The 26,195-nt window shown below is 37.5% G+C and overlaps 1 protein-coding gene and 1 pseudogene across 1 annotated transcript in view; both read left to right on the forward strand.

Annotated features, from left to right (window-relative positions):
• The window catches only part of BRWD1 (bromodomain and WD repeat domain containing 1), a 130,387-nt gene that overhangs the window by 74,736 nt on the left and 29,456 nt on the right, over window positions 1-26,195 (forward strand). The window contains exons 22-32 of the mRNA XM_025379045.1: window positions 999-1,093; window positions 2,812-3,001; window positions 7,065-7,190; window positions 7,279-7,386; window positions 10,096-10,220; window positions 10,948-11,030; window positions 14,311-14,422; window positions 15,040-15,101; window positions 21,691-21,846; window positions 22,080-22,200; window positions 24,872-24,997. Coding sequence (XP_025234830.1) covers window positions 999-1,093; window positions 2,812-3,001; window positions 7,065-7,190; window positions 7,279-7,386; window positions 10,096-10,220; window positions 10,948-11,030; window positions 14,311-14,422; window positions 15,040-15,101; window positions 21,691-21,846; window positions 22,080-22,200; window positions 24,872-24,997 — 1,304 coding nt within the window. The remainder of the gene's footprint in view (window positions 1-998; window positions 1,094-2,811; window positions 3,002-7,064; window positions 7,191-7,278; window positions 7,387-10,095; window positions 10,221-10,947; window positions 11,031-14,310; window positions 14,423-15,039; window positions 15,102-21,690; window positions 21,847-22,079; window positions 22,201-24,871; window positions 24,998-26,195) is intronic.
• Window positions 3,199-4,228, forward strand: LOC112620528 (annotated as a pseudogene).

Consider the following 26,195-nt stretch of genomic DNA (forward strand, 5'->3'; position numbering starts at 1 on the left):
AATTTTCAAGACAGTGATGCTGGTGAAACAATAGATCAATGGAACAACATAAAGAGCCCAGAAACAGACTGACACAAATATATTCAAATGATCTTTGGTGAAGGAGCAAAGAGAACTTGGTGGATAAATTTATTATTTTCAGCCAGTGGTAGAATAACTGGACATTCACATACAAAATAAACGAATCTTAGACACCAGTTCTTTCACAAAAATTAACTCAAAATGGATCATAAGCTTAATGTAAATGTAAAACAAAAAAACCATAAAACTTCTAGAAGATAACAAAGGGCAAAATCTCTGTGTGTCCATGAGTGTGGCATTAACATTTTTAGATACAGTATCAAAAGCACAATCGTGAAAGAAAAAAGATAAAATATTTGGATTACACTGAAATGAAAACCTACTGTTCTGGGAAAGATACTATTAAAAGAATGAAAAGATAAGCCACAAACCAGGAGAAAATATTCGTAAAACTTATATCTGATAAAAGACTTATATTCACAATATACAAAGAACTCTTAAAACCAAGCAATAAGAAGGCAGCCTAATTTAAAAATGGGCAGAAGATCTAACAGACACCTCACCAAAGAAGATAAACAGATGACAAATAACCATATGAAAAGCTACCAAAATATGTCATAGTAAATTGAAAACTAAAACAATTAGATACACCTATCAGAATAGCTAAAGTCCAAAATGGAAAACATTTACATTGACTTTTTATTAAATTTATTCAGAATGGCCTATTGTATCACTTTTTTTGCTAATGGTGGTAGTGTTAAATCTTATGGATGTTCTCTTTTTGTCTTATGCTTTGATAAGGAAGGGATGTAGTGAAGAAGTTTGCTTTTTAAGTTTATCTAATTATATTTTTACTGATTACCATTCATTTTTCTTAGATTATTTAATCTTATTGGGGAGGATTGTGTACAGCTTTTTTCTGGACATGTGTTATTTAACTTCAGGGATCAAGATTTTTTTCCCCCTTCACAAATTAGGAGACTTCCTGTGATCAAAGTGAAGGTTCTGGTTCTTCGGAAGAGGATGAATGGAGAAGTGATAGAAAAAGTGAAAGTTACAGCGAAAGTTCAAGGTATCTGTTTTTAATTGTTGTGATCTTTTAAGCATTTTAATCATAGCCTTGGATGGAATCATACTTGAATTTTATTTAAGAGACAAGAATTTGCAACTGTGGAACAGTTTTTAATACACTTAAAAGGAGACAAAAACTAGATTAACAGCTGTTCCTGTAGAAGTATTTCAGGAGTTTTTTGTTGACTTTAGGCAGTTGACCCAGTGCTGTTGAACATGCATACTGAAAATATGAATTTAATCTTGGCTGTACCTAAAAAGACTAGTATCTAAAGTATGTCTGGTAAAACCACAAGTATATTCATTATTATTGCATGTGTTGAATTTTTGTTAGTTTCGAGATCCAAATTTCATGGGGCCAAAATGTCAGCTTCTGGTTCTTATCTTGGTGCGTGTCACTTTCATTTATCTCAACGAGTGCTCAACCCAGAAAACTGGACGTTAATCTCTCTTGTCCACCTATCCATAACATGGCTAGAAAATTCTCCTTCCTGAATATCACTCAGATCATCTTTCTTTTTTTTTATTGGTGCTGTATTGGTCCAAACCATTATCACATACTCTCTGCTTCCTTTCTTGTCTTGTTTTACTTCATTATGACAAGGAGCTAGAATGATTTTTTTTTTTAAAGAACATAATATATTATCTTTTTTTAAACAAATTTAATTGTGGTAAAATACACATAACAGAAATATCATAACCATTTAAAGCATGCAGTTCAGTACTGTTACGTACATTGACATAGTTGTGCACCCAGTCTCCAGAACCTTGTTTATCTTGCAAAACAGAAATTCTATACCATTTAAAGAACCATTCTTCACTTTACCCTTCCTCATGTCCCGGGCAACCACTGTTGTACCTTCCGTGTCTTCATTCATTGTCTTCTAATTCAGCTTTTCTTGAATTTTATCCAAAACAGATCCTCTTATAATTTTTATAAACACACTCTTTTTCTAATAAATACCTTTTTGTAATGTGTTCATGTGTGTATTTGATAGAGATAAAAAGGTGTGTGGTTGGTTGAAGTTGGGCCAAGGATGGCCCAAGTAGAGACCTTTATTTTTATTATTATTTCTGTTTGGTGAAGCTAGTAGTGGACCAGGGACTAGTTTTCTATAACTAGTTTCCTCTTTGACTCTGATTTCGTTAAGGTATAGCTAGGACTAGTCTCTTTCTTAGATTTCTGTCATAACAGGGAGACTCCTCTTGGGAAGAAACTGACTACTTAGGACTTTCAGTTTGGTGTAACTGTGCTTCCCTTTAGCTTCTCAGTGTATTCACTGATGGCTTGTGATTCCAGTTGGAATTCCTGGTCTATATGTCAGCTTCCTCCAACATGGGGGTAGTGGTGGGGCCTATTTTTGGGGTTTTGTATGATTCTTACTGTTTCCATAAGTCTGTGTTTTATTTCCTTGAAGGAGTAATTGTTAGTTGTCTTGCATCATATTTTATCTACAGTATACTTAAAATTTTTTTTCAGATTTATATCCTTCCTTCATTTATAGTGTTAGTGAAGATTTCTCTTTTTCTCTCTGTTTGTTATGATTTTCAGTCACTTCAGTACTTGTTGGTAGTGAGGGGAGAATGCTCAAGTTAAATCTTTCTGGTATCTTCCTTTTCCTTTTTCTCCTCTCTCTGTTCCCTCAATTTTATATGATTGACTTGGTATCATTGCTTATATTCTGGTTCCATTCAACTGAAAGCACTCTCCTTTTCTAGTGACTCTTCATCTAGATATTCCGATTGGACAGCTGATGCGGGCATCAATTTGCAGCCTCCGTTAAGAACATCATGTCGTCGACGAGTTACTCGATTTTGTAGTAGTTCAGAAGATGAAATATCTACTGAGAATTTATCTCCTCCGAAAAGAAGACGAAAGAGAAAGAAAGAAAATAAGCCTAAGAAAGAGGTAAGAAAAATGTATTTTTAAAAATAGCATGTATTGTGATACCCCAGCTTTACCCTATTTCAGATGTTATTTTAACATTTATCGTGATACTGGCATGGTGGTGCCTTGGGTGTCTTGGGCTGTGCTCTGGGGCTGGGCTGGGCGAGCTGTCAGCCCTCCTTCAGGAATCTGCACTCTCAGGGTGCAGCAGACACCTTATGTGTCTTGGGGATTCTGAAGGGCACTGTGGACTCCCCTATCTCCTACTCTCAACCCCTGTGGATAGCAGGAGCTCTGGGGCATGTGGGAAGGAAGGGAGCATCTGTCAGTCCTTTGGAGGGTTGGGTGGGGGCAGATTTAGTGGGACTTATAGAGGAGGCCTTTGATTCACAGATGCGGAGTCCTTTGCAGGACTGGGGCCCTGGTCTCTCCGCGAGAGACTTGGCATCCACCAGTGTCGTTCACTTCTAGTCTTGAGATGGAACTGCCATGACTGCATGTTTCTGGATGTGTCAAAAAGCAGGATTATCTCAAACCTTTAACATCCTGTCTAAGCACAGGTCTGATCAGAGGGCTGGGTACAGGCAGATTGGCCCTGGTGCCCTATGAGGAGACCGTGGGATTGGGGTTGCAGAAATTCCACAAGCCTCTTGCCACCTTTGTGAACCATATGACACAGATCCAGCAGGACAGTCCCAGAGACAACTGGGAATTGCCACGATGGTTTGGGATGTGGCCATGGTTTTCTCCACATATCTGGAGATGGGAGCTGTGGTGCTCTTGGGCTGCCTCGCAGTGAAACTGGGTGCTGGCATAGGGCTGATAGGCAGAGTGGCTGCCCTGCTGGGTGCTCATGTGACTATCACAGATCGAAAAGTAGCATTAGAATTTTGTAAATCGAATGGTCAAGGCAGTTTACCTCCTTGTATCCAACCCAGAGCTTTTGTTAAGGAGTTGACTTGGGGAAAGAATTTGGGGAGTTTTTCTCATAGAGATTTTGACCTGATACTTGGAGCTGACATCATATATTTAGAAGAAACATTCACAAATCTTCTTCAAACACTGGACCATCTCTGTAGCAATCATTCCATGATTCTTTTAGCTTGCTGAATTCACTATGAACAGAATAATTTGAGCAATGCTGGAGAGGCAGTTTACTGTAAGGTTCACTATGATACTGAGAAAGATGTACACACTTACACAGAAGAGAAACCACAGCAAGGACCTACAGTTGGCTATCATTTATAAGAATGCTGTTATTGAGGGTGTCGATTAAGGTCCTTAGAGACAAAACACATGTGCAGTTTTAAAACAAAGCAGTCCTTTGTGCCAACGGTGTGATTGATTGATTGATTGATTTTTTGAGAGGAGTCTCTGTCGCCCAGCCTGGAGTGCATTGGTGCCATCTTGGCTCACTGCAGCCTCTGCCTCCTGGGTTCAGGTGATTCTCCTGCCTCAGCTTCCCAAGTAGCTGGGACTACAGGCCCACGCAACCACGCCTGGCTAAGTTTCGTATTTTTAGTAGAGACATGGTTTTGTCATGTTGGCCAGGCTGGTCTTGAAGTCCTGACCTCAGGTGATCTGCCTGCCTTAGCCTCCCAAAGTGCTGGGATTACAGGTGTAGACCCACTGTGCCTGGCCATTGCTGTAATTTCTAGTCATATTTACTCACTCTGAAATTCCATTAATGTTAAAAGATTTAGTGTGAGATTTTGGTTCATGCTTCTGTACCCCATATTGCTCCCTCTTGATAAACAGTTTTCACTGATGATGTGAAGCATTGGTATAAAGGCGTCTTTAAACTAGCAAGCTTGTTTCGGCGAGGTTAAATCATACAAATAATTTTAAACACCTTCTGAAATACATCGTATTTAGCCCAGTTTTCTGATTAACATGTTCCCTGAGCTGTTAGTACTATTGAAATCTTTTTCCCCATTTAAATTGTAAATACTCTGGGTTGGTTGAGTGGGATGTGAGTTTTCTGGGGTCTCATATTATGCTTTTTGGCTTAATTTCAGGTTTAAGTATCTAAACAAAGGGATAAGTAAAAATAAAGTTTTAGTTACTTTCTGAGAGTACCTAAAGTCTTGGACTAGAATATAGGTTATCTTTATCAAATCAAAAGCTGTGGTTTTCCCCCTCAGCTTTACCATGTCTCAAATGTTGCTTTAATGTAATTGTTTCCTAAGCTTTCCATGCCTTCTTAATAATATATAGGATAACAGTAAAAAAGATTCTAAGTCTCATCCCTCCATTAAGAGGTTAACTTCCCAAACATAAGCTCCTTCTGTATTGTACTTGTAATTGCTCGTTCAGTGTCTGTATTACCCAGTAGACTGTAAGCTTCTTGAGGGCCAGGAATGCTTCTTTATCTCTCATTGTTGCTTCCCCAGGATCTAGTATTAATATATCAAAACCAAATAATGAAAAAGATACATTCCAGTCAGAGGCTTTTGATTGTTGGTTTAAATGATTGTTATATTGTTTTATGATTGACTTTGATACACTTCATGAAGTCACACATAAACTTTTAAAAAATTATTTGTATGTATGTATGTATGTATGTATGTATGTATTTATTTATTTATTTCGAGATGGAGTCTCACTCTGTCACCCAGGCTGGAGTGCAGTGGTGCCATCTCGGCTCACTGCAACCTCCACCTCCTGGGTTCAAGCAGTTCTCCTGCCTCAGCCTCCCGAGTAACTGGGACTACAGGCACACACCACCATGCTCGGCTAACTTTTGTATTTTTCATAGAGACAGGGTTTCACCACGTTGACCAGGGTGGTCTTGAACTCCTGACCTCAAGTGATCCACCCGCCTCAGCCTCCCAGAGTGCTGGGATTACAGGTGTGAGCCGTGGCGCTCGGCCACGCTACTTTATTATTAACACTTCTCCACCTCCACTGTTCTGAGTAGTGGGCTTGACAGTTAAACCTTTCCATATCCGAAACTTAAAGAGAAAGCTCTATTTTGCTCAGAATCTCACAGCAACACTTATTTTCTCCTGTCAATTTCAACACTAGTAGTAGACTTCAAGGAATTTTAAGGTGCTTTCTTTTTTGTGTGTGTTATTGCTATGTTTACCATTTTCATTTTACATGTCTGTCTTCATACTTGTCTCTTCATTGTAATATCATCCCTATTTATTTGTGTACACTGTGCTGATTTCAAGCAGGTAGTCATTGTTTAAAGATGTTAAGTCGTTGTGTTTATCTATTGCTGTGTATAACAAACCACCCTAAAATTTAGGTGTTTACATGGCAAACATTGCGTTATTTCATGTATTGGTGGATCAGGAATTGGGAGCTGATTAATTGGGTGATTTTGGCTCATGAGGTTACAACATGTTGACTGGGGCTGCAGTCATCTGAGGACTTGAGGAGTGTTGGACGTTATTCTTTCTGAGCTTATTCCTGTGGCTGTCGGCCTCAGTTCCTTGCCACACAGGTCTCTCCTTAGCTGGCTGCTTGAGTGTCGTTATGATTTTCCTCAGAGTGAATGATTTAACAGTAGCCAGGGATAAGCCCCAGTGCCATTTATGACCTAGTCTTAGAAGTTGCACATAATCTCATCTGCTTTAGTATATTTGGTAGAAGTGAGTCATTAAGTGTAGTCCACACTTAAGAGGAGGAGACTTCCACTTCTTGAAGAGAGAGAACTATCAGGGGATTTGTGGGCATATTTTAAAATCACCAGTCTTACAACCTACAGTCAAGAGGAGACTCCCTGTGATGATTAGCCTGTGGTCATACTCAGAGTGGAGTCTTGGCAGAACAGGCTATGTGTAAAAGAGGATTTAGGTTGGGTATTAGCCCCCTAAAATGGGATGTAAAATAGCACGGAGAATCTATGAGAAATTTAGGAGATGATACTAGGAAAATGTTAGGTAGATTTACAATGCTTTTTATAAGTGATATATTCCTATGTAAAGGAACTAAATATATATACTGTGTAAAAACTAATCATTAGATGGACGTGGCAAAAATAGTCATTCTGAATGGTGAAGTTTCTTTTATTTTTCATTCAAAGAGTGCATGCCCCTTGCTAATCTAAGAAACTTTGTTCTCTTCCCGGTGGTAGAATTTGCGGAGGATGACTTCAGGAGAGCTTGGAAATATGGAGCATTTATATGAATTTCATCCTCCAGTTTGGATTACTGACACCACACTTAGAAAATCTCCTTTTGTTCCTCAAATGGGTGATGAGGTGAGAGTAACACAAATTTAAAAACACAAATATGGAACATAAAATTTATATTGCTCTTAATTTTTAAATGCATATTTCCCTTTTGTAGGTAATATATTTTCGACAGGGTCATGAAGCTTATATTGAGGCTGTGAGAAGAAATAATATTTATGAATTGAACCCTAATAAGGAGCCATGGAGAAAAATGGATCTTAGGGTAGGACGATGGCATTATTAAATCATTAAACATTTTAGCACATATATAGTTAAATTATTTACAAATCTATTTAAAAACCTGTTGGAAACATATTTTATTACTTTCTTTCCTACTTGATAACATTTCTGCTATAACCAAACCTTAAGATCCTGTGGGAATGGCTTGTCAATGGGCAAAATTTGTATGTTGCTGATTGGTATGTAAAACGTTAAATGCAACAACCTAGAGTTTCAGAAAGGCAGCTTGGCAATATATGTATTATCAATCTTAAAAATGTTTATGTACTGAAGACAGATTTTCAAAGGGAGAAATGCAAGTTTTCAAAAGAAGAAATAAAAATTGGAAGAAAGGTTTAACCTCATGGATATTAAAATAAGGAAATAATAATTTTACCTTTTCAGTACTTAGCCAATTTTGTGATTTTGTTTGTTTTTAGCTCAAGAAAGAATTCCACATTTTAGCAAGTGGCAAAGATGTTGGTTTGTTAACAGTTATTCAGATTGCTGGTGGGGTGTGTGAAGTGGTCCGGGCTTTCTAGAGGATATTTTGGCAGTAGGAGTTGAAACTGAAAAATATTTGGAACTTTTAATTCTGTGATTTTACTCGTCTGGTAATTTGGAAAACAAACAGAAATGCTTGTAAATACATGAGTATTGTAGTTCACTCACTGTTTACAAAAACAAAGCTGGAAAAAAAAATCAAATATTCCACAATAGTGAATTAACCAAATCATGGTGCATTCACACAATCACTTACTGTGTACAGCCCATCTTGTACTTGAAGGTTGAAAAATATTTGTGGAATGAATGATGGATACATTTACACAGTGTATTACTAATAGGAAAAATGGGATGTGAAATTGTATTTCTGGTTATGATAGCAAAATTTTAAAAACATTTGTAGCCAATCAAAAGAAAAACATCAAAATGTCAATGGTGATGATCTGTGGGGTAGTATTACACATGTTTTTTATTTTTTATATTTTTATTCTACACATTTTGATACTTTTAAAAACTTAGAACATGAAGAAAATACTAATTATTTTAACAAAGATAGCTGTTTTTAACACTTATATTCAACTTAATGACTCTGCTTCTATGAGTTAGGCTTTATATACATTTGAGGTTTTATTTATGTCTAACTTAGGACTATGTACCTAAGTACAGTCCATCCTCATTATTCTTGGATTCTGTATTTGTGAACTGCATGCTTGCTTTATTTGTAATCCCCAAAACAGTATTCTTGGAGCCTTTTGGTCATTTCTGTACATGCTCAGGGTGGTGAAAAATTTGACTTGCCTGACGAGCATGTTTCTAGTTGAGGTTGAACAAGGTGTTGCTCTGCCTTCTTTTTTTAGCTCTCGCACTGCAAACAAGTGTCCTTTTCATGGTCTGTTCAGTGCCACATATTTTCCATTTTTGTGCTTTTTGTGGTCATTTTGCTGTTTAAAATGGCCCCTAAGTATAGTGCTGACATGCTGTCTAGTGTTCTTAAGTGCTAGAAGGCTGAGATGTGCCTTATGGAGAAAGTGTGTTAGACAAGCTTCATTCAGGTATCAGTTAAGTGTTTGCAGATCAACAACATATTAAATAAGGTACCTTTAAACAGAAACACATAAAGCCAGGTTATGTACATGCTGGTTTACTACAGTGTTGGGACCAGAATTTTGCAGGAGCCTATCCCTGTATATCCTCTACAGCACCGATTTAGTATTTTCGTGTTCTAGATGACTTTATAGAACATAACTACTGTGAATGATGAGAACTATGCTTAGCACTTTGGTAGATTACAATAATAACATTTGTTCAGTGAATAAGTGGATGAATGATCTGTTGTATTCCTAGTATCAGAGAAGCAGACATTGGGGGGAGGGTTGACTATGGCAAATCCATTTGATGGATACTCCATCCAGGTAGGGACTTTCACCTGTTTCCTGTCCTGTCCCTACTGCCTAGAAGAGGTCATAGGATATGGTAGATTCTCAACAAATATTACTTAATGTATTAGGCAGAAATTTAATATCAGGATTTTGAAGAACACTTAGGAATAAGTAGAATGCTTACACATTTTCACTGCATAATATAAAACTATATAAATAGAAATGTGCATTGGCTGAGTGTGGCAGGTCACACCTATAATCCCAGCGCTTTGGGAAGCTGTTGTGGGAGGATCACTTTGAGCCCAGGAGTTCGAGACTAGTCTGGACAAAATAGGGAGACCCTGTCTCTACAAATAATAAAAAAGTAGCTTGGTGTGGTGGCATGTTGTACCTGTAGTCAGTCCCAGCTACTGGGGAAGCTGAGGTGGGAGGACTGATTGAGCTCGGGAGTTTGAGATTGCAGTGAGCCATGATCGTGCTACTGCCCTCCAGCCTGGGCAAAACAGCGAGACCCTGTTTCCAAAACAAAGCCAGAAGGAAATATGTTAGATTTTTAACAGCGGTTGTTGTTAGATATTACGCTAATCAGAGATTTGTGTTTTCAGTCTTATACTTTTATAGTGTATTTTCTAAAGGATGTTCTTTGTATTAGAAACTATATTAAATATGTGGAGATTAGCAAAATTGAATGTAATTAATGGTATTGATTAAACTTGTCTGCTGGTTTGGAAACCTAAATTATAAGTTTACTTAATATAACAGTATGTGGAGAATTATAGTATTAAGGAATTGCTTTTATTTTAACCATTAAAAATATATGTCTGTTAAAGGATCAAGAATTGGTTAAAATAGTTGGAATACGATATGAAGTTGGGCCCCCTACACTCTGTTGCCTCAAACTAGCATTTATAGATCCAGCAACTGGAAAACTTATGGACAAATCTTTCTCTATTAGGTATGTATTATTTTTTAAAATGGAATTATTTAAATTTAAATTTGCCATTTTGCTGATGTAATGATTAGCATGCCCTTCCCATTCAACTCCAGGGTAACTAGTAGAGCACTGTGGATAGCCTAAGATGTGGCTCGAGTTTCTGATGGCTAGGAAACCCATCTCCCACACTGAAGTCATAGTAGGCATGTCACAGTTATGGTTAAGTGTGGGCAGTCTGTTTTATATGGTTTTCATGCCACTTACGTAGGTGGAGATTTCTGACATACAGGCCAAATTTTTTCTGCCCTTTGTGTTTGAAAAAATTCGGAATAAATAATTTCCTACACCTAATAGGGTTACCACTAGTCACATGTGGCTGTTGCTCACTTGAAATGTGGATGATTTGAATTAAATGTGTTAAATGAGACTTGGCAGAGTATGAGGCATAAACATTTTTTTTTAAAAGAAATGAATGTGTTGTGAATGTACACATTGCATTTTGAAGACTAGTTATGAAGAAAAAATATGTAAGATATCTCGTTTTGATTACATATTGAAATATTTTGGATGTATTTAAAATACGGTATGAAATTTACTGGTTTTTAAAAATTTCACTTTTAAAATACAGCTGGTTGAAAATTGAGAATTGCATTTGTAGATCTCATTATGTTTCTTTTGGACAGTGTTGCTTTTAGACTATATAACCTGCTATGTAGAGAGTTTAATGATTTTTTAAATTTTTGTCTAGATATCATGATATGCCAGATGTTATCGACTTTCTTGTATTGCGTCAATTTTATGATGAAGCAAGACAGAGGAATTGGCAGTCTTGTAAGTCTATCCTTACTAAGTTTTATATACCCTTAAAAATTAATCTCATGTTTTATTGGTCTAACTTTTTGGCTGTGGGACTCTTACTTATAGTGTATACAAACATGTAAATTCTGGAAGAGATATAAGTGACCTATAAATATATTTTACTTAACACTTGGTACTTACTGATTATGCAGACTTTTTTGGCGGGCGGCGGGGCAGGTCGGGCAGTGTCTCCCTGTGTTTCCCAGGCTGGAGTGCAATGGCGTGATCTGAGCTCACTGCAACCTCCGCCTCCCAGTTCAAGTGCTTCTCTTGCCTCAGCCTCCTGAGTAGCTGGGATTACAGGTGTGTGCCACTATGCCCAGCAAATTTTTGTATTTTTAGTAGAGACAGGGTTTCACCATGTTGGTCAGGCTGGACTTGAACTCCTGACCTCGTGATCCACTCACCTCTGCCTCCCAAAGTTCTGGGATTACAGGCGTGAGCCACCGTGTGCGGCCCGATTATGTAGACTTTTTAGACAAGCAACTTTTCTTCTGTTCTTTTGGTTCATAACATTTGGAAAAGATTATTTTCACTCCTTGACTATAGGCCAGAGTAGACATACTTCCTTTCAGACTTCCTTGTACTATATTGTATATAATTATCTTTGATGTAACATTGGTATAATTTACACAATTACACCAGGATCTAGAATGATCAGAAGGCTGAAAAGTAATTTCAGATTTCACACTGAAAATGTTCTGGTATACCCAAGTATTTCACCCTTGATATCGTAACAGTGTAGACTTAAATGAGAAGACTTGACACTGTTTCGTTAAGAAATAAAAAATGCATATACACTTACGCTTTATAACCATGTAATGTATAGGTGGACAGAAAAATTAAAAAACTAAAATTACCTCAATGTAATTTTACACATTTGAGTAAAATTACACGTTGGAGTAATTTTGGTACCTCAATGTAGGCACTAAATTACTCGAATGTGATTTTTGTGGTGATCATTTAAGGAGGACTCGCTAATTCATAGTTGTGTAGATCATTAATCTCAGGATATAACTGATAATTGAATGAAGTCATTAGGCTGGGTGGTAATAGCAACTGTAGTACCTGTTTCACAGGTGTACAAATATATGTTCGGTATGGAATGCTATCCTAGGAGCCTGTTTACTGAGTTAGAAATAGGATGGTTCATTCTTTTATCAGTTCTTGGATTTTTGTTGGAAATACTAAGTTTTATCCAGGCTGTGTCATCTGGTGTACACATTCATAAATGATATTAAGACATTGATCTTTCTAGTTACTGCAGCTTCTTTCTTTCTTTTCTTCTGTTTTTGAACACAAGGTCTTGCTCTGTTGCCCAGGCTGAAGGGCAGTGATGCAATCAGAGCTCACTGCAGCCTCAGCTTCCTGGGCTTAAGTGATCCTGTCACCTCAGCCTCCTGAGTAGATGGACCACAGGTGTGCACGACCATGTGCAGCTAATTTTTAATTTTTTTGTGGAGACAGGGTCTTGCCGTATTGCCCAGGCTGGTTTTGAATTCCTGGGCTCAAGCAATCCTCTTGCCTCAGCCTCCCTAAAGTGTAGGAATTACAGACGTGAGCCACCATATCTGGCCATTGCTACCTTTTTCTGTGGGTACTACAAGAAGGCAAATTTTAGATAAAGTCCCTCATCATCCTCATCTGACATGAAAGATTGTCAGGGCATATGGCTCCTCTTTATAGATTATTGTCCTGGTAATATCTACACAAGTAATCAGGATTATTTTGGGAGTAGATGAAGAGAAAATTTTTCTTGAAGAAAAACATACAGCCACAAAAATAACATGAAGCAACATTAGCAGGTTGTATAGTTGTGTTCCAAATAACTTTAAAGTTTCCCAGCTATTATGATTTTTCAGTCCCCATGAGAGCAAAAAAGAGGCTCTCATTTTTGCCAACATGTCCATTAAATTTTTTTAAAACTGAATTATCTACAGTTAAACTCTAGAGATGGAGTCCCAAATGCCTCCTGTAATTTAGCGGTTTTTGTTTTATTTTTGTGGTTGAGAAATTACTGGACCAGACGTGTTAATACTACACTTTAATTCATTTTGCTCCCCCATATTTGCTCTTACCTTTTTGCATGGAATTTGAGTAGTATGGCAAGAAGAAGTTGCTTGTTTTCATTTTTGCAGTGGATTTTAATCCTTCTCTTGAAAGGCCAAAGTAGGTTTATTTGAAAAGTCTTAACATAAGATTACCAGGGTGATCAGCTAGCAAAAACATAGAAAAGACACTTTTATTATGAGAAAACTTAATTTTTAAAGGCTCCTTTTTATTTAAAGGGTTGTTTTTGTATGAAGAAATATTTTTATCTAAACTGAAATTATCTTCTAGTATTAGGTAAATAGCAAGAAAAATATACACTTAATTTTTTATATCAAAGACTCACTCTCTTCTAACATGTTTTTGTATTAGGCCTCAAAATTGAGGCAGCTGATTTTTATGACAATAATTTATTATTACATTCAGTTGTAATTAATGTTTGTTAAATTAGGGTATTAGAGATTGGGACAAAATCATAGTGTGGTTTATCTCAAATTATAAGTTTAAAGCTGTAACAGTCTCCTTAGATTTCTTTCAGGGGCTATGGTTTCAAGTGATTTTGAAGTAAAATATATGTAAAACTCATGTTTACATACGTTTGAAAATATACTAAAGACTGTAAAACATGTAGGTCTAGTAGTTGTGGCATTATTTTTTTTAAACCTTGGAAGAATTCACTGTAAGCATACTTTAATTATTCAAGACCGTTTGCCAGGTATATTATATTCTTTCTTGGGGATAAATTGTAGCTTTAACTTTGATTTGTTTCTATAAAACTTCCCTTGAGAAAAGAATTGTTGATCTATATACCGAAGAATCATCAGTGCTGGATAGGTGACTTTTGTTCTTTCTTTTAATTGGTTTTGTTTTGTAAATGGTGGGAAGGGTAAGAGGGAAGAGATATAGTTACTATAGCAGTTCATGTTTGTATAGTAATGAATGCTAAACACAGATCTAGTGCAGTTTATTTCACTGGTCGAAGTCTTAGTCTTAGAGTTGTTGAATACATCTAGAAATCCATTTAATCTAAATGTTAATTTTTTTATTCCATGTTTTTCTTGGTTTGTTTAGGAGCTCTGCTTGCCTGTTTTTGTATTGCGATTTTGGCTTCTTTTTTATCTGTATCATATGGTATTTTGTAGATTAAAAAATGTTAATGAATGTTAGCAGAGAAATGCCTCAGACTTGATCATTTCTCTCCTAGGTGACAGATTCCGCTCTATTATTGATGATGCTTGGTGGTTTGGAACAGTGTTAAGTCAAGAGCCATATCAACCACAGTATCCTGATAGTCATTTCCAGTGTTATGTTGTTAGGTTTGTATACAGATGAAAACTAATCATTTACAAATAATTCAGTGTGGCCGGTTGTTGTATGAATAATACATTTCTGGTTTTAAAAAAAACATGGTTTTTATCTGTCATTAAGTCATGTCAGGCTGACCTGAAATGTCTCTCAGACATGCACCTTCCCTTTGTTTCCTATTCACTAGTACTCCCCTTGGTTCAGGTTCTGCTTGCTTCCCTGGAACTATTTCTGTAGCCACATTTCCTTTGCCTCATATTGTCAGTGTCCTAGTTCAGAAGCAGATATTATATCATTAATCTTCTTCAAATAAACCTTTGATGCCTTTTCATTGGCAATGGAATAAAAACCACTGATTGTGGCTGTGGTGGAATTCAAGGCTTCATGCCTTGTCTTTGAGTTATTGTTCACTTTGGGTGCAAGCCGCATAGGATATCTGGTTTTGTTCTTAAACCTGTTATTTTAATAATATATCCTTCTTAAAAAAATTTACTGTTAATATTTAAAATTGTATTGCTGCAGTGAGGTTAATTTTCATATTTTGTATCTTTTACTTTTATAATGGATACCTATTATCCACATTTTGTTTTCATGAAAGGCTAACCAGAGATTTGTTGTTTTTTAACAGGTGGGATAATACTGAAATTGAAAAACTTAGCCCATGGGACATGGAACCAATTCCTGATAATGGTATATATATTTGTTAAATAATGAAAACATTTTATTTTTAAATAAATAAATAAATACCTTAGTAGTTTGCTGTCATTTCTCATGTAACCCTGCATTAAACTTAACTCCTGGCTGGGCGCCATGGCTCATGCCTGTAATCCCAGCACTTTGGGAGGCCGATGCAGATGGATCACTTGAGATCAGGAGTTTGAGACCAGCCTGGACAACATGGTGAAACCCCATGTCTTACTAAAAATACAAAAAATTAGCCGGACATGGTGGCGTGTGCCTGTAATCCCAGCTACTTGGGAGGTTGAGGCAGGAGAATCGCTTGACCCCGGGAGGCAGAGGTTTCAGTAAGCTGAGATCGCGGCCACTGCACTCCAGCCTAGGCGACAGCAAGACTCCATCTCAGAAAAACAACAACAAAAAAATCCAAAAAACGTAAATCCTTCATGTAGCGTCTACTTTTCCTACCTCATTTACCTTTGGTCTTTTTACCTTTGGTCTTTTACCTTTGGTCTTCCTTCAAGGAAAAGATCAAACTTGACTTCCGTCTTCTGCCTTACCTCAAGTTGTCTTATTATGGATTTTCTATTCTTTTCCTGTGAGAAATAGACAACTATTTAAAGCCAGCCTGTTCTCCAGTGCTACCATCCCACTGCTGTTGCCTTCCAAGGGCCTGGTACCTACACTTAGCTCATCCCCTTCAACAATTTTAATTTCCTCCTACCTTTCTCCAGTCAGGTTTGAATATGTCTCTTATACCTTACATTTGACTTCATCAATCATTTTTGTTACTAAATTATTTCCCTTTTGCTAAACTTTTTGAAAGGGTACTCTATCTCCTGCTTCCATTTTGCTCACCACCAGGCTTTCTTTATGTAAGTGTTTTTACTGATTTGTAACATCCTTTGATGTTTTTCTCTTTATAATTTTCAAGAAAATCTCGGAATATCTGCATTTTGATACTTCTTTTCAATATGTACTCTCCGTTTTTTTTTTTTTTTTTTTTTTTTGAGATGGAGTCTCCCTCTGTCGCCCAGGTTGGAGTGCGGTTGCACAGTCTCGGCTCACTGCAAGCTCCGCCTCCTGGGTTCACGCCATTCTCCTGCCTCAGCCTCCCGAGTAGCTGGGACTGCAGGTGCCCGCCACCACGCCCAGCTAATTTTTTGTATTTTTTTTAGTAGAGACGGGGTTTCACCATTCACAGGATGGTCTCAATTTCCTGACCTTGTGATCCGCCCGCCTCGGCCTCCCAAAGTGCTGGGATTACAGGCATGAGCCACTGCGCCAGGCCTGTGTACTCTCCATTTTTTATAGCACTTTAAAAAACTTCATTTTGAGATAATTTCAGACTTAAAAAATGTTACAAAAATAGTACAAGGATTTTCTAAATACCTAGATTTCCCTTCTTATACAGCTAGCACATTGCAGTGATCAAAATCAGGAAATTATTATTAACATGATACTATTGTCTATAGACTTTATTCAGATTTTGTCTGTTTCGCTAATATCCTTTCACATTTTGGATTTAATTGTCATGTCGTCTTAGTCTTCTTTAATCCGGTATCCCTCAGTTTTTCACTGTCTTTCACGACTTTAAGGCTTTTGAAGATTACTGGGCAGTTATTTTATACAATTTCCATTAGTTTGGGTTTGTCTGATGTTTTTTCTCGATTAAATTTAGGTTTTGCATTTTTGGCAAGAATGTCAGAGAAGTAATGTGTCTTTCTCAGTGCATTATTTTAGGAGGCACATGATGTCAATCTGTCCATTAATTGAGTGTTAACTTTAATAGTTTGATTTAGGGGGTATGTGTCAGGTGTCTCCAGTGTGAAGTAAATACTTTTTCCATTGTAATTAGTGTCCCATGGGGATATATTTATGTGTTGCAAATAATCCTGTTTCTTATCCTGCTTCTACTCACTAATTGTAGCATCCGTTGATGATTCTTGCCTCAAATAATGATTTTTTTCCATTGTCTTATATTTATTAGTTAGAATTCTACTATAAGATACACCTCCTTTCCCATTTATTTATATTAGTATGTACTCAGATTTTTGTAAAATAAAATCAGTGCTGAATTGTTATCATTATTTTGTTGCTACCTTATTGCAGATTTGGCCACTGGGAACCTCTTCAAGTTGACTCCTATGTCCATTTGATAGTTTCTTTTAAATCGCCTTTGAGTGTTTTCATAGCTGCTGGCACTATTCAGTGTTCAAGGCTCACCTTGTAGTTTCCCTACCTCAGCTGTGGAATCAGGCAGTTTTTCGGTGGCCGTGGCCTGTTTCATTGGAGAATGGCATTTAGAAACCAAGATATTTCTTGTTATTGATGAATAATATTCCATTGTATGGATATAACACATTGTATTTATCCATTTATCAGTTGATGGGCATTTGGATTGCTTCCATTAATTGGCTATGAATAGTGTTTCTGTGAACTTCATGTGCAAGTCTTTTTTCTTTTGGGTGCATATGTATGAGTGGCTTTGCTGGGTTACATGGTAACTCTGTTTAACCTTTTGAGGGCTGACAGATGGTTTTTTGGAGCAGGAATACCATTTTACATTTCCAGCAGCAGTGTATGTGTGTTCCAGTGTTTTCACATCCTGGACACTTGTTTTTTTAACTTATAGGAAGTATTATTGTGGTTGTGATTTGCCTTTCTCTGATGCCTAATGATACTGAGCATTTTTTCCTTTGCTTACTGGTCATTTTTATGTCTTTGTAGAAATGTTCAATTTCTTTTTCTTTCTTTTCTTTCTTTCTTTTCTTTTTGAGACAGTCTCCCTCTTTGCTCAGGTTGAAGTGTAGTGGTGCAATCACGACTCATTGCAACCTCCACCTCCCAGTTGGTTCTTGTGCTTCAGCCTGCTGAGTAGCTGGAACTATAGACATGTGCCACCCAGCTATTTCACCATGGTGGCCATATGAGACTTGAACTCCTGGCCTCAAGTGATCTGCCTGCGTTGGCCTCCCAAAGTGGTGGAACTACAGGCGTGAGCCACTGAGCCTGGCTGAGAAACATTCAGATTCTTTACTCATTTTTAACTGTGTTATCCATTAGTTTTGGATATCATAATTTCTTCTGTTCCCTTAAATAGTCTCTGTATCTCGGGGCTTTTCTGGTTTTGTTTTGGTTTTTTTGTTTTATTTTCTTTTACTGTTTCATTAGGATAATTTTTATTGCTGTGTCTACACTATGTTAGTGTAAAATTTTTTCCATATACATCTTTTTAGTTTTATGTTTGAAAACATTAGTTATTATTGCTTTGTTTCATGAAATATTAGCTACACTTACAGAGTAAATCATATAAGTACATCACATATTTGTTTCATACACATTTCCTGAATGCCTACCGTTTGGGGGACATCAAGTTAGGCATGAAATAGCCATTATGAGAAAAAAAAGATTTAGTTTTTCCCCTCAATGATTATATACATTCAGAAATGAATAACACATACTGTGCTCTTTTGAAATTTTTTCTTTTCTTAAGACATAGTTCTGCTTTGTCACCCAGGCTGGAGTGCAGTGGTGCAATCTCGGCTCACTATAACCTCCACCTCCCAGATTCAAGTGAGTCTCCTGCCTCAGCCTCTTTAGTAGCTGGGACTACAGGTGTGTGCCACCATGCCTGGCTAATTTTTGTATTTTTAGTAGAGAGAGGGTTTTGCCATGTTGGCCAGGCTGGTCTTGAATTCCTGACTTAAGTGATCCCCCTGCCTTGACCTCCCAAAGTGCTGGGATTACAGGCATGAGCCACCATGTCTGGTGTTGAATCTTTTTATATTTTTATATTATATGTTTATATTTTCTTTTGGAATGTCTTATTTGCTTTTATCACCAGCCAATGTATTATAGTATTCACCTTATTGCTTGTGGTTTTCATCTCTAAAAGTTGGATTTGGTTGTGTTTCATGTCTTCCATTTATATATGTTTTTAATGAACATGTGTAATATAATAACTACATGTCTTTGCTAATTCTGACATATGTGACAATTCTGGTTGGTTCATTAATCTCTTCATTATGAGTATTTCCTAATATATTACCTGCCTTATAATTTTAAATATTATGTCAGACATTGTGAATTTTACCTTGTTGGGTGCTGTATATTTTTGTATTCCTGTAAGGGTTAAACTTTGTTCTGTCACACAATTAAGCTAGTCGGAAACAATTTTATCTTTTTAAGATATGGTAGATGGGTTTGGAGCAGTGCTTATCCTAGAACTGATTTACTTCTGACTTCTTAGGCAAGACCCTTTTTTTTTTTTTTTTTTTTTTTTTTTTGAGACGGAGTCTTGCTCTGCCGCCCAGGCTGGAGTACAGTGGCCGGATCTCAGCTCACTGCAAGCTCCGCCTCCCGGGTTCACGCCATTCTCCTGCCTCAGCCTCCCGAGTAGCTGGGACTACAGGCGCCCGCCACCTCGCCCGGCTAGTCTTTTGTATTTTTAGTAGAGACGGGGTTTCACCGTGTTAGCCAGGATGGTCTCGATCTCCTGACCTCGTGATCCGCCCATCTCGGCCTCCCAAAGTGCTGGGATTACAGGCTTGAGCCACCGCGCCCGGCCGCAAGACCCTTTTATGCAGTCTATCCATTGCTCTGTGAATCATGCAGCTTTTCAGTCTGGCTGGGGGGAACAGGCATGGTTGCTGGCCCTTTTGTGCATCAGGCCTTTGTTATCACAGATCTTTCATTTGGTTCTTTTCCTGGCTTCCTGTCGTTTCTTCACGCATGTGGGTTGATCAGTATTCACCAGAATACTTGAGGAGACCAGCCCAGGCAACATAGTGAGACCCCTTTTCTCCCCATTAAAACAGACACGCACACACACCACTTTCTCCCTACCAAAACACACCCACCCACACCCCCTTGCCCAAAGTCATAGTTTTTAGGTGGTATAGATGTGATTTGAACTCATATCCCGGCTTTGATAAACCAGTGTTTTTTAAAGCACTTTATGTTGCCTGCCCATACAGCCTCTTTCCTCTTCCTTTTGATGAGATAAAATATTGAAAGCATAACTGTGAATTACAGTATAAAAATACACATTTTAGCTTATTAGGGCAGTGGGATGTCTCCGCCCTCTTCCCCCACATCTCTTTTATGTTCATGCAGAAAATAAAATGGAAATCCTTTTTCTTTTTGCAAGAACATGAATTATAAGCTTATAGGAATCATTTATCATCCATGTTTAAAAAATTTCCATCTCTCAGCTGAAAGACTACATCATATGAGTTAATTCTAATAGGTCAACTTTATTGAAGTTAAGAGCATTCCCAAAGAATGCTCTGTATAAAACTTGTGTGTATGTTTGCAGGAATCTTAACGGATATGGTTCTAGAGGAAATGCTCCCATGAGCATTCTCTCCACCATTTAGCAGCTGTTAAAATGAGGCACTTCCCAATGCCCTTGTTCCCTCATTGTGAACGTGCTCTGGTAGTCAGTACACAGTAGATGACATTTCTTATTTTTATGTTAGAACTGATTCAATAAGCTAAAATATTCTCAGCTTCCTCAGATTCTTTCTTTCTCTCTCTCTCTTTTTCTTTCTTTCTTTTTTTTTTGGAGACAGTCTCGCCCTGTTGCCCATGCTGGAGTGCAATGGCACAATCTTGACTCACTGCAACCTCTGCCTCCGGGTTCAAGTGATTCTCCTGTCTCAGCCTCCCTAGTAGCTGGGATTACAAGCGTGCCCCACCACAGCTGGCTAATTTTTGTATTTTTAGTAGAGACGTGGTTTTGCCATGTTGGCCAGTCTGGTCTTGAACTCCTGACCTTGGGCAGTCCACCCACCTTTGCCTCCCAAAGTTCTGGGAATACAGGCGTCATTCACCCCACCCGCTTCTCCTTATTTTTCAAAAAATACCAGTCTGTTTCACTTGAGCTTTAAAATTTAAGAAAATTAGCCATTTGTCATGTGGGATTATTTTATCCATTTTGACTTGACTTTTTTTTTTTTTTTTTGAGACGGAGTCTCGCTCTGTCGCCCAGGCTGGAGTGCAGTGGCCGGATCTCAGCTCACTGCAAGCTCCGCCTCCCGGGTCCACGCCATTCTCCTGCCTCAGCCTCCCAAGTAGCTGGGACTACAGGCGCCCGCCACCTCGCCCGGCTAGTTTTTTTTGTATTTTTTAGTAGAGACGGGGTTTCACCGGGTTAGCCAGGATGGTCTCGATCTCCTGACCTCGTGATCCGCCCGTCTCGGCCTCCCAAAGTGCTGGGATTACAGGCTTGAGCCACCGCGCCTGGCTTGGAACTGTATGTAAGCTTAAAATTTTGAATATTGTCAGGTTCAGTTTGTGTTTTCAGAGGCCTTGGGGTTAAGTTTGCCTCCTTGAAGAAATAGACTGAAAACTGCAATACTGGCACTCTTATTTTTAATTTTTAATTTGTTAGGGTAGGTAGATTGTGTTTTTACCTGAATGTAAGCAATCTGTTGATCTCAGTGAGTAATTTTAAAAGAGTTGCACATTTGAACTCTTATTTTTTTGACTGTGGAGATAACCTAGTTTTATAAACTTTGAAAACTGAATTTTAATACAGTATATATTTATTTTTTGTTTTTTTTCTTCCCCTCTTTGTTTTTTATGGTATATATAGTTGATCCACCTGAAGAATTAGGAGCTAGTATTTCTGTCACATCAGATGAGCTAGAGAAATTGCTGTATAAACCACAAGCTGGTGAATGGGGTCAGAAATCAAGAGATGAAGAATGTGATAGAATTATCAGTGGTATAGATCAACTTTTGAATCTTGGTAAGTTTTTTTTTGTTTGTTTAGGATGAAAATTTTTTTTCAATTTTTTTCATAAAGGTATTTAAAAATACTAGCATAATTGAGGTTTCTGTTCTTTTCTACATTTTGTATTGGTTATCTTTTAATTTAGTCTGTAATGTTAAATGTAGCCATATCTTATGAATGATTTCTAGAGAAGTGCCACTAAAGGCAATGGATTTATTGATTAAAAACTCTCCTGTCTTCCCTAACAGATATAGCAGCAGCTTTTGCAGGCCCTGTTGATCTGTGTACATACCCGAAGTACTGTACTGTAGTAGCTTATCCAACTGATCTTTACACAATTCGAATGAGACTTGTTAATCGATTTTACAGGTTAGTAGAAACCTGCTTTCAAAATAGTTTAAAAAGCTATATTTGGCAATATTGACTAGGGTAAACAAAGGAAGAGACAGTGGTAGAATTGGGGGCTGATGAACATTTTTGTTTCATTATTCTCTTTCATTGTCAGATGGTGTTAGATGTCCATGGGTAGGTGTGGGTAGGGCCGGGCAGAAGATTGACTACCATATTTCACCCTTGATTTTTTTTTCAGTGATTATTTCCATATCACTGAAATTTTACTTTTATTCCATTTATTTCAGTAACATTTCACTGGTACTTTTCTATCCTCATACATGATTGAAGACATAATTTGTTTTAAAATTAACAGCCACAATTGAAGAAACAGTTGTTTTTCTAATCACGTAACTGAGCTGCAGAATCTTAAGGCCTCAATAAATGTTGTGTCTTATTATTTGAACAATAAGACCTTCTATTTTAATTATTCTTGGTAAATAGTGGTTTTGTTTCTCCAGTGGTTTTCATTTGCCAAACCCATGACAGATGGTTTAACAGGGTGGCTACTGCTCCCAGGAAATTCTGTCAGATGAATCCTCATTTCCAGTGCAGCAGCTGTTGGCAGTCTTTCATCAAAAGTCCGTCCATCAGGAGTTACCTATTGTGATTGGCCAAGTAGTTTTGCTTTGGCTGCCAGGGCTTCATTCTGTTGAATATGATATTCCTGAAATCTCTTGGATAATCTTTGTGTCATTTAAAAATGTTTTTGTAGGAGGGCAGGTGCATTAGCTTATGCCTGTAATCCCAGCACTTCGTGAGGCCCAGACAGGTGGATCACCTGAGGCTAGGAGTTTGAGACCAGCATGGCCACCATGGTAAAACCCTGTCTCTACTGAAAATACAAAAATTATCTAGGCATGGTGGCACGTGTCTGTAAGTCCAGGTACTCGGGAGGCTGAGGCAGGAGAATCGCTTGAACCCGGGAGGTGGAGGTTGCAGTAAGCTGAGATCGTGCCACTGCACTCCAGCCTGGGTGGCGGAGTGACACCCTAAGCAATTAAAAAAAATAATAATAAATATTTTTGTGGGCGCTAAATGATAAGACCACATGGACACAGGGAACCAAAACACACTAAGGCCTTTTGGAGGGTGAGAGGAAGGAGAGGATCAAAAAAAACAACTCATGGGTACTAGGCTTAATACTTGGGTGATGAAATAATCTGTACAACCAACCCCTGTGACACAAGTTTCCCTGTGTAACAAACCTGTACTTGTACCCCTGAACTTAAAAGTTAAATATATTTCTGTAAGCAGTGTTCTGAACAGGTGGTCTCTTCAGACTTTACTTTTGTTGTGGTCTTTAACACAGTCCAAAAAGCAGGTTTCTGTAAGTTTATTGTAGGTCCCAAGAAATTCCTTAAACTGTTCTGAGTAGATTCTGTTATTTACACAGCCATATACTTCCAGCCTTTCTGGTGCATGAGTTTCCTTTCTACTCTGGAAAAATAGTTGTTCAATCTTTCCTTGAGTGTCTCCAGTAAGGCCTGATATCTTATTTAAGCACAGGCTCTCACATCCGACCTCAGTAGGAGGCTGAGAGTTGTGGGGCTGGTCAGGCCTGGCTAGAGAAGGGAAGGTCCGAGTCAGGGCCTCAACCCTCAATCTTTAGTAATCTGTTTTTCTTAGAAATTTTGTTAAGTTGTTAGATACTGTATTTTTTTTCTTTGTATGTTTAAATTTCTATTTAACTACATTTAAAAATAATATTTATATAGTTAATACTTGGTCTCTTTGGCCTTTGGAAGATTAATTTCCCAGAGGCACTGACTTTTTATCTTTGGCTTCTAGAACACTGGTAAGTATAAAATTTCCTATTCTTAATGATTTTTACAGCAGTTGATTGTATTTTAACTTATAATTCAACTAGTTTAACAAATTATAAAAAGTCATCTTGAGTCCGCATTATTGATATAATTTATCTCTGTAATTTAACACTGGAATGTGCATTCCACTCAGAAACCACTGGATCGTTTACAGTGAGACTGAAGCTCTTAGTTTTTGTTTGTTTGTTTTTTTGTTTGTTTTTGAGATAAAGTCTTGCTCTGTCACCCAGGCTGAAGTGCAGTGGCATGATGATAGCTCACTGTAGCCTCGACTGCCAGGCTCAAGTGATCCTCCCATCTCAGCCTCTTGAATAGCTGGGACTACAGGTGCGCACCGGTACACCTGGCTGATTTTTTCATTTTTATTTTTGGTAAAGATGGGGTTTTGCCATGTTGTCCAGGCTGATCTTGAACCCCTGGGCTCATGCTGTCCTCCTGCCCTGTCCTCCCAAAGTGTTGGTGAGTCACCTTGCTGGGCCAGCTTTTAGGGTTGATGATATTTGACGTATTTTCTTTATTGAGATTCAACAATTTTAAAAGGTACCTATACGCAATGTAAAAAGGGAATGTAGTTTTGTTGGTTTTCTGTATGTGATTAAGTAATTTGTTAAGATGTTTGTCCTCTTCAGTTCAGCATAATTGCTTCGGTGTCCAGTGTAATTGCCTATGACTATGATCAAGTTGAGAGCATTAGAAGGTTATTCATTATAACTTTGCACTTATGGTTTAATTATTATTTCACAGTTGTTTAATTCACATGCTGCATTTTTTCACTTGGTTTCTATCTTCTCATTAAGCCGTAAATTGTCTACTTTATTTTGAAGGAGGCTGTCTGCGTTAGTTTGGGAAGTCAGATATATAGAACATAATGCCAGAACATTTAACGAACCTGAGAGTGTAATTGCAAGATCAGCTAAAAAGATAACTGACCAACTTTTAAAATTTATCAAGTAAGTAATCTCATAGATATTGTGTAAAAGTGACTGCATATTGTGCTATTAACAATCATCTAGTTTTACTGGGCGTGTGGCTCATGCCTGTTAATCCCAGCACTTTGGGAGGCCGAGGTGGTCAGATCACTTGAGGTCCGGTGTTTGAGACTAGTCTAGCCAACATGGTGAAACCTCTGTCTCTACTAAAAAAATACAAAAATTAGCCGGGCGTGGTGGCAGGTGGCTGAGGCAGAATTGCTTGAATCCAGGAGGTGGTGGTTACAGTCAGCCCAGATCGTGCCATTGCACTGCAGCGTGAGTGACCAGTGAAACTCTGTCTCCAGAGGAAAAAAAAAAAAGAAAAAAGAAAAAATCTAGTTGTATTTTTTACTCAGAACTATACTCTTTTAATGCTTTAGTTTAGATGACATTTCTTTACATACATAATTTCAGTAAAAGTCTCAGAAACTGAATAATTCAGTTTTTCAACTTTTTAAAATTCTGAAATAATTTTATACTCCAGAAAGTTGCCATTTGCCTTTCATCTAGTCTCCTCTTAGGTTAACATTTTACATAACTGCGGTATACTTATGAAATGTTAAAAAAAAAACAAAAACTTGGTACCATGCTATTGACAAAAAGTGTAGAATTTATTTGGATTTCACTAGTTTTTACACCCTTTCATGTTTCAGATCTAATCCAGAATCGCCATCAAATGTAGCGTTTTGTTTTCTTAGTCTCCTTCAATTTTTTCCTCTGTCTTTATCACTTCATCATTTTTATAAATGTTACTTATTTTATAGAGTATACTTAATTGGAGTTTGGTTATTTTCTCATGATTATGTTGAATTTTAATCTGTTTCAAATTATGTCCTGTGAAAATGTTTGTATACGTGTGAATATTCTATAGATTTTCTTGTATTCAGGAGTCAATTAGGAATCAAAGAATATAAACTGACTTGGAAATTGAGACCCAGGTTCTAGTCTGCTGTATTCTAGTGAGCATTCTTAATTTAGAAACAGTGCCATCGTTTTCAGCATCTAGCTGAAAACTGGGGAGTAACTGATTCCTGTCAGCTTTCTTGGGTTGATTCTGTCCTAAGTCTTGGGGGACTCATACTTAAGTTACCTCTTCCCTAGAATCATCATCTTTTTCTTCAGGAAAATTATATACCCATATTTGTTTCCTTTATGCTTAGATATCCGTATTTTAGCA

Source organism: Theropithecus gelada, chromosome 3, assembly GCF_003255815.1.
Source record: "Theropithecus gelada isolate Dixy chromosome 3, Tgel_1.0, whole genome shotgun sequence".
Lineage (NCBI taxonomy): Eukaryota > Metazoa > Chordata > Mammalia > Primates > Cercopithecidae > Theropithecus > Theropithecus gelada.